Below are 9,623 nucleotides of genomic sequence, written 5' to 3'. Positions count from 1 at the left end.
TTTACCTATCTTTTCAATTTATACGTGTGGATTTTGAGTTACGTGTAGTTGAATAATTCCTCTATTTCCAGATTATAGAGGAATCCACCCATATTTTATGCTGCACATGTTTTTGTTTTTAAAAATATTTAAACCTCTGCACTTTTTTGAGTTTATCCTGGTATATGGTGTCATAAATGGGTCTAATTAAAAATTTTTACATCGAGCTTTCTAGTTTCTTAACATATTTATTAAAGTGTTCATCTTTTCCCTACAGATTTGTGAAGTTGTTTTTATTGAATACTAAATTTCCAGCTGCAATTGGAAATATTTCTGCATAATCCCATTAACATATTGTCTATTCCTGTACTTTTTTATTTACAGAGGCTTTTAAATATATTTAATATCTGTAGTTATTCTCTGTTCCATTCTTTTCCCTTCTTGAAGTTTCACAAGGTGTTATTATTTGTTCGTTATTTCAAATGAAATTTATAATAAATTTATTTAGCTCCTAAGAAAACCTGATGACTTTTTTATTGGGACCACATTAAATTTAGGGATTAAATGGGGAAATGGACTTTTTTTTTTTTCATTTACTTCTTTGTTTTTACATATGTCTTTCTGTCAAAATATTATCCTCTTTAAAATTATATACTTTTGTTTTATGAACATTTCCTGAGTACCAACCCATCTCCAACTGTCTACTAAAGGTTCAGAATAAATGCTCAATTCGAATTATAGTGCCTCAGAAGATTTTATAAAAGAGATTATTTGGAATGAATATTCTTTTTTGTTATTTTAAGTAAATGTTGAATAAAAATTTCTATTAAATATTATGAAAGGTTATTTTAATACCAAAGAATTATCATTTTGTCTTCCTAGAGACAGGTGATTCTACCCTTTTTCCTATGCATCCTTTATATTTGCCTGACTATGCACATATAAATATTATCCCTCATTCTTTTTTTTAAGCACTGTCCTAGTTTGCTAGCTGCTGCAATGCAACAAAACAGAGACAGATTGGTTTTTAATAAAAGGGGATTTATTTCATTAGTTCTTCAGAGGAAAGGCAGCTAACTTTCAACTGAGGTTCTTTCTTACGTGGGAAGGCCCAGAGTAATCTCTGCTGGCCTTCTCTCCAGGCCTCTGGGTTCCAACAAGTTTCCCTGGGGTGATTTCTTTCTGCATCTCCAAAGGCCTGGGCTAAATTGTGAGTGCTGAGATGAGGTATGCTGAGCTGCTTGGGCTGTGCTACGTTGAGTCTCTCATTTAAGCACCAGACAATTAAGTCAAACATCATTCATTGCAGCAGGCACGCCTCCTAGCCGACTGCAGATGTAATGAGTAATAGATGAGGTCCACGTATCATTGGATCATGGCCACAGCAACAGCACAGCAACTACCTTCACCTGGCCAAGTTGACAACTGAATCTAACTACCACAAGCACTAAGGATTTCACAGTAAAACTACTGTTCTGCACCTCGCTATTTGAAGAAATTTCATATCCATACAAACAGAGCTTTCCTAATCTTTATGGCTTTATAGCTTCCATTGTATGGGTGTTCCATGCTTTATTTAGCCCCTATGTAATTGATAACTATTTGTCCCCAATCTTTTGCAGTTTCAAACGTTTACAAAATATTACACATTGCATATATTATTTTGCATGTGTGTATATATAGACAAACATACATAAGTTTCTATAACTAAAATGTTACTATAAAGAGTGCTATATATTCTTGGAGTGAAATTGTGGCTTTAAAGGGTGTGTACATTTGGGGTTTTATGGAGATTGCCATTTCCATCTATAAAGTTTGTATCCGTTTACTCTGTCACCTGCAATTAAAAATATGCCTGGAAATACCACTATTATTAAAGTTTTGATTTTTGTTATTTGTCACCAGTACATTGCTGTGGTTTTCTTTGCATTTCTCTTATTAAAGTGACTTTGCTCATCTTTTAATAAGTTTAAGAGTCTTTTGTACTTTCTATTTTATGAAATATCTACTGATATCCTTTACCCAATTTTATGTGATCGTTGGTTATTTACTTATTGATTTGTAAATTTTTAAAATATATTGTTCTAGTTTGCTAGCTGCTGGAATGCAATATACCAGAAATGGAATGGCTTTTAAAAAGGGGAATTTAATAAGTTACTACTTCACAGTTCTAAGGCTGAAGAAAATGACTCAATTAAAACAAGTCTATAGAAATGTCCAATATAAGGTATCCAGGGAAAGATACCTTGGTTCAAGAAGGATGATGAAGTTCACGGTTTCTCCCTCAAGTGGAAGGGCACATGGTGAACACAGTCAGAGTTTCTCTCTCATCTGGACAGGCACATGTTGAACGTGCACATGGTGAACACAGCATCTTCTGCTAGCTTCTTCTCCTGGCTTCCTGATTCATGAAGCTCCCTGGGAGGCATTTTCCTTCTTCATCTCAAAAGTTCACTGGCTGGTGGACTTTGCTCCTCGTGGCCATGTTGTCCTGCTCTGCTATCTCTGAATCTCTCGTTCTCCAACATGTTTCCTCTTTTATAGGGCTTCATCTGTTTTATAGGACTTCATCTGTTTTATGTCTTTCACCTCAATTAGGTTGTAAGCTTCTGAAGGGTTGTACCTGGGTGTTCCAGTTTGAAACTATTATGTAACCCAGAAAAGCCATGTTTTAGTCCTGATAGATTCTCGTGGGGCCAGATCTATTGTTTAGGGTGGAAACCTTTGATTAGATTGTGTCCATGGAGATTGACCCAATCAATCGTGGGTGTGACCTTTTGATTAGATTACTCCCATGGAGATGTGACATACCAATTGTGGGTGTGGCCTGTTGATTAGATGAAGATGGGACTCCACCCATTCGACGTGGGTCTTGAGTAATTTACTGGAGTCCTGTAAAAGGGGAAACATTTTGGAGGTAGCTCAGAGAGGACAGAAACACAGACATAAGGAGATGCTTGGAGTGCTGAGAGAGAAAAGATACCTAGAAATGGGTGTTTGGAGATGCAGAGCCCATTAGACCTTACCATGTGCCTTCCCATGAGATGCTACACAAGCCAGAACCCAGCCTTGTGTCCCAGAGGAGCTAATCTCTAATCATCTGATTAGAGAGGAAACCACTGGCATCAGAAGCTGGAAGCAGTGGAACCAGGAACAAGGATAAGCCAATGGCAGCCATATGCCTTCTCATGTGACAGACACTGGCCTTTCTTGAGTCAGGGTATCTATTTCTTGATGCCCTAATTTGGACCTTTTATGACCCTTAGAACTGAAAACTTGTAATGTAATAAATTTCCTCTTTCAAAGACATTCATTTTCTGGTGTATTGCATTCTGATAGCATTTAACTTAGTAAACACTGTGTTTTATTGATTTTTTAAATTCCTGGAGTATAGCAAGGATTCACCACACAGAGGATTTCAATAAATTTTGCTAGCTAAGTATCATACATACAGGGGAAATTGAAGGAAGTATTTGCTATACAATTGTTGCATCAAATGACTTTATTCATGCAGTTAAATTATGTATCAGTCAAGTTTTTAATAATCATTTCCTATTTGCTTCAGAAACTACCTGATTAGACTTCACCAGGAAGACATGGATTAAGGAGAGAACATTCTGGGCAGAAGGAACTGCAGACATTAGGAAAGCAGAACCATATCTGTCCTCCCACCCTATTTAAAAAGCAGGGGGCTAGTGGGTGGTGGGGGTTCGTGATTTAGAATTGCTGGACCAGTGTGTGTATGAGTATGTGTGTGTGTGTGTGTGTGTGTGTGTGTGTGTGTGTGTGTGTGTGTGTGTGTGTAGGAGGCATGAGAATAGGAGTGGAAGGAAGGGAGGGATGGTAAGCAGAAGTTGCCTCATGAAATGTTTTGCTGGTAGTGGTAAGATTAGACTATCTCTCCAGATAAGTATTTCAGATAAGAAAGTAACATTTCTAAGCTATCATCAAAGATTTCTTCCTACAAAGTTTTCAGTCACTTATTTTCATCTGCAGTGTCCCTAATGCAAGCCCTCATTTGCTCCTACTTGAATTATTTGATTTCTCAATTATACTTACCACTTCTATGATTAATAAAAACACTAAAACGGAATTGTATTTGTATTTCTAAATTGTCTCTCGTTTGCTAAATATGTTAAAAAATCGATCTTTTATTTAATACTTTTTCTTTGACGTTTATCTGTTTGTCATGGTCAGCTTCATGTGTCAACTTGGCCAAGTGGTGGTGCCTGTTTGTCTGGTTGGGCAGGTGCTGGCCTGTCTGTTGCAATGAAGACATTTCATGGAATTAGATCATGATCATGTCAGCTGCATCCACAGCTGATTCCATTTGTAATTGGCCAAGGGGAGTGTCTTCTGAAATGAGTGTTGATCAGTCTAATCACTGGAGGCCTTTTGAGGAGGTTTCAGGGGAGACAGGCTTCTTTTCTTGCTGTGGCCCACAAGCCTCTCCTGTGGAGTTTGTCCAGATCTTCCATCGGAATTGTTGGCTTCACAGCCTGCCCTGTGGATTTTGGACTCTGTGGGTCCATTGATATTCAAGGTTCCCATGGTCACATGAGTTGCTTTTATAAATTTTATGTTTGCGAGTGTTCCCTGTTGATTCTGTTTCTCTAGGGGACCCTAGCTAATACACTGTTCTTCTCTTTTTTTTTTTCCCTCCCATGAATCAACAAGAATATTAGATTTGGAAATCTCATGAAAAGTTTTGGAACTGAAAGTGACTATGAAATCATTTTCTATAGCTAGTTCATTATTCACATGAGGAAATAAGACTGTAGAAGTATAAAATGAGTTTTCTGAAATAGAGGAGTACGTTACTGACCAAACTGGAATAGAATTTTTCTTCTGATTCCTCCTACTCCGTTAGCAATTTCTGCACACTATAGATGTTTCTGAGCTACAAAGCAGTATTTTTAGAGAGTTTGTGGGTTATGTTATAGTGTCTATAACTGAATATCTCCATGTGAATCATGAATAGGATGGCTTTTGATTGTAGAGCAGAAAAATGGGCATCTGAATAATGAAAACAAGCATACAAACACACATGAGCACAAATCCTGGAGATACTTATGTAGTTGCTTAATTTACCAATGTCCTTTGATAAAGTTTATTTTAATATAAATAAAGAAATAAACACATGCTTCTTGGAGAACTTCTTTAACTTGACTCATGAAATAGATATTAAAATTAAGAAAATATTTTCTTAAAAAAATTATCCTCTCTTTTTCCCCCTTTTGTGACTTATTAAGTTTCCTAATTGGTTTGCCAGGATTCTGGGTGACAATTCTCTTGGAACAATTAACCTCTTTTGGTGATGCCAAGTCTCTGTAGTATCATTTGGTCAGTACTCTCCTGTGTGTTAATTAGTCCTAGCTCCTATAACATTAGCATCTTTCTACCTGTTTATGAAGTAATGCTAGTTCTAATCAAGAGAAGGCTGAATGTGGGTAACTCTTAGGAAACAATCACATTATGGACCTTTGAATGAGTGTGCAGGTGGTAAATATAGAACTATTTAGGAATGTTGATACACAAAGTTGAGGCCCCCCAAGATCCGGTATTGTTAGATGTTTCCTTTGACATGATTGTTTTCTGCAGAAATCAATTAAACACTAGCCTTACAATAGAAACAGCTTCAACTGAGCTTCACAAGCAAAAATCAATGCAAATGAGAAAAGAACAGGCAGACAGAAACTGAAGTTATTTTTATTAACCATTGGTATTCAAGGTTGTGACCCACTATAAGCAGAATAGTGAAGGAGCAGTTTTGTAAGTGGGAACAGCATCAGAGTTGGTTTAGCTGTAGAATTTATTTCATTTCTTAAGATGAAGACAGATCATTTTGGCGTCTCCATTAATTAGTGAGAAGCAAGAGCTGAGTCTCTTATATGCGAAGCTAAGGGATTTCATGTGGATCCAGAAAATGGCAATCTGAAAACACAAACAGGATGTCCTGCACTGCAGATAGTTTATGGATTTGTCTTCCTTTACCAAATTATTTTAAATATCCAGAATGAATTATGGATGCATTTGAAGGCCCTTAAGAATCTAATGTCTGTGAATACTTGAGGACAAAGCTGCCATCTTCTGTCTCACTTAGATCTGGCTGGGTTGCTGAGAGCAGAACACGGGACTGTAAGTCTTCTCTAGATATTGGTTAAGAAGCTGTCTTGAGTACAATAGTCTCTATACCACTTGTTGGTCTAATTTGTGACCGTGAGTAAGTTACTTCTCCTCTTTTGATCTCAATTTCCTCAACTGCATAAAGGAGCTAATACTCCCAACTTCTCAGGGAGTTTGCAAATAGCAAACAAGATACTACATGTGAAGCAGTTATTGTGGTGTCCTGCACATGGTTAGCATTGTTTGTGCTTTGTTTTTGATTGTTATCACTACTTCCAGAGATAGTTTTCCAATCACTGTTCCAGGTTGGTATTTATTCCCTGATTATGTCTTGGTAGTTCGTGAAACTTGGACATGAAACTGTCTAAAGAAATTATAGTTAACTTTTAAAGTGCAGCAAAGGTCCTAGTTTTTTTTCTCTGAATTAGTTCTGGCAATCCTGACAACCCTTGCTTATGGGAATCTTTGATGCTTCAAAAATCCTTTGATTATGCTATTTCTTAGTCATTCTTTTCATGGCACATTAAAATATGTGTGTGTGTGTGTGTGTGTGTGTGTCCTAAAATATAAAAGCCTTAACAGAAGGGAATATTTTATTACTTAAAAAAGTTAATAGTGTCACGGAATTATGCATCATATATGGGAGACAGTCAGTAAATATTTTCTGGTTGATTATAGATGGTTATGATAAGGGAAAAAGAAATGAAATAGCTAATTTATATTTATATGTCAATTAACTAATATAATTAGAACAAAGGGAGTTTGAGAAGATGGAGATTAATGTGTAGAGAGGGCTTTTTGGATTATAGAATTTATATCCAACCACAGATGGGAAGGAAAAGAAGATAAACATGGTAGCAGTTTGGTGCAGAGAGTATCATTTTTATGTTGATTTCATTCCATACTGGGCTAGCTTTGAGTTACAAAATAAAAGAAATTTTGTTAGACTTGGAATTATTGCTATTAATCACCCACTTCAACAGCTTTATTTTATAGATAATGAAAGTGAGTTCAAGATATGAGTTGACTATGGAAGGGATGGTAGAAAGATTTTATGTTCCCTTGGACTCTATCACAGTTCTTTTAATTCCAAATGAATTGCTCTTCCACCATTTCCATGAATCATGAAAAGTTAACATGGCATGGACAATGATTTACAGATATCCATCATACAGAATTTTATTTTCTGCATTGCTTAGCTCTATCCATGTTTAGATTCTGCACCATAAATTGCTTTTCTGGCATTGTCTTTTCTCTATCATAATCCTGTCATAGCTCAAATTTTGCATTCTCTTCTACAACCTGGCCTGAGCTACAAAAGCTGGATACTTTTAGATTTTCTACATTTTCTTTTCCCTATATAAGGAAAAAATGAATATGATTTGATAATATTTTAGAAGCTTAAGGCTAAATGTGAGAGAGTTTTAATGAGCTTGATAGCACAATAGCATTGCATATAGGAGACAAAGTGTTAAGGAAAATAAAAGTTCATTGGAAATTACTTGAGATTTAGGGAACATCCAAAGGCAGAGGTAACAAAGTCTGAGAGATAAATCAATGAGTTTATTCCATTTCCGTTTCTTCTCTGAAGTTATTCCAGCGGATTTTTAGTCTGCCTCTCATAACTTCTTCTTATTCAGTAATTGTTTTTACCTCACCTTCGCATATCAAAATTTGAAACATTTTTAGGGAGGTTGAGGAGTTCACCTGTAGTAGTATTTTGTGGAAATGAGACCTGCTTATTTTCTTAACAGGTTAAGGATTTATATGGAGATGTTTTGGCAGTATGATGTAAGACAATTTTTTTCTTACTAATATGAAACTCATGCTGTTAGTGACCCTCTACAAAGTCTGACTCCCTCTTTACTGTGCTTCCAGATAATGTTAGATTCAGCTCTGATGTCAGAGCCAATGGATATAGTCAACCATTCTATGGTGTCTGAGTTTGTGTTCCTGGGACTCTCCAATTCCTGGGAGATCCAGCTCCTGCTTTTCCTCTTTTCCTCCATGTTCTACGTGGGAAGCCTGATGGGAAACCTCCTCATTATGTTCTCCGTGACCTCCAACCCTCACTTACACCACCCTATGTACTTTCTGCTGGCCAACTTGTCATTTCTCGACCTTGGAGTTTGTTCTATTGCAGCCCCCAAAATGATTTATGACCTTTTCAGAAAACACAGAGTCATATCCTTTGGGGGTTGCATAACTCAGATCTTCTTTATTCATGCTATTGGGGGAACAGAAATGGTGCTGCTCATAGCCATGGCCTTTGACAGATATGTGGCCATCTGTAAGCCCCTCCACTACCTGACCATCATGAGCCCACGAATGTGCATTTTGATTTTCATCACTGCCTGGATCCTCGGCCTCATTCACTCTGCAGCTCAATTGGCTTTTGTTGTAGACCTCCCCTTCTGTGGCCCTAATGTACTGGACAGCTTTTACTGTGATCTCCCTCAGCTCATTAAACTTGCTTGCACAGAGACCAACAGACTGGAGTTTATTGTCACAGCCAACAGTGGACTCATCTCTGTGGGTTCCTTCTTCATACTGATCCTTTCTTATGTCTTCATTCTGATCACTGTTCGGAAACATTCTTCAGGTGGATTATCCAAGGCTCTCTCGACTCTGTCAGCTCATGTCACTGTCGTGGTTTTATTCTTTGGGCCATTAATCTTTTTCTACACATGGCCCTTCCCCTCATCACATTTGGACAAATTTCTTGCTATCTTCGATGCAGTTCTCACTCCTTTTCTGAATCCAGTCATCTATACATTCAGGAACAAGGAGATGAAAGCAGCAATGAAGAAACTTTGCCACCAACTTGTGAGCTACAGAAAGATGCTCTAAATGTTCTGAAGATACACACTTTACTTGATGACAGGGAAAAATATAAAATTTGCTGAAATCTTATAACCCTGTTAATTTCATATACTAGGTTACATTTAAACATCCACCAGGTTGTCTTCTATCTCTAGTATTCTAGTAAATAAGGATAAAAGGAGCTAACTTTGCAGTCTATATGCATTATCTTATTTAATATTCACAATAATTCTAAATGGTGAGTATTTCTACCTTGGTAATTGTTTTCTTAGGAAAAGTTTCTCGCTTATTTTCCTTGTAATTATTATGTAAAATTTCATACCAAAGCTTACTTTCACCTTAATCCTGTATTTTCAATAGACTTACCTCTCAGCTGGTGCCAAACATTGAATGAGTTTTTTCAACAATTCAACAATGGATATTGCCATATTATACCTTTTCATTCTTACAACTAGCTTGCTATGAATGGATTAATGTTATTTCTCCCAAACCACCAAACTTTCCTAATATCTAATTGGTTTCATTTATTCTCTCTTAGTTTAGTGTCTATTTGCTTCTTTTTACTCCATATCCTTACTCTACCTGTGGAACCACTGATTTTATAAAATAATTATGGAATTTTAGAAACGAAATGTCAGAGATTATTTGTTCCAACTCATTTACTTTATAGGTAATTATAAAGAAAATATTCATGA

The 9,623-nt window shown here is 36.5% G+C and overlaps 1 protein-coding gene across 1 annotated transcript; it reads left to right on the top strand.

The window, feature by feature from the left end:
* The first annotated feature begins 8,016 nt into the window (after positions 1–8,016).
* On the top strand, positions 8,017–8,955 carry LOC143655082 (olfactory receptor 4F15-like). Its single transcript, XM_077126624.1, has one exon. The coding sequence runs from the start codon at positions 8,017–8,019 to the stop codon at positions 8,953–8,955; it is 939 nt and encodes a 312-aa protein (XP_076982739.1).
* The last annotated feature ends 668 nt before the right edge of the window (positions 8,956–9,623 follow it).

Source organism: Tamandua tetradactyla, chromosome 14, assembly GCF_023851605.1.
Source record: "Tamandua tetradactyla isolate mTamTet1 chromosome 14, mTamTet1.pri, whole genome shotgun sequence".
NCBI lineage: Eukaryota > Metazoa > Chordata > Mammalia > Pilosa > Myrmecophagidae > Tamandua > Tamandua tetradactyla.
Note: the sequence above shows the minus strand (reverse complement) of the source record. Positions and strands in the feature narration are given on the sequence as shown.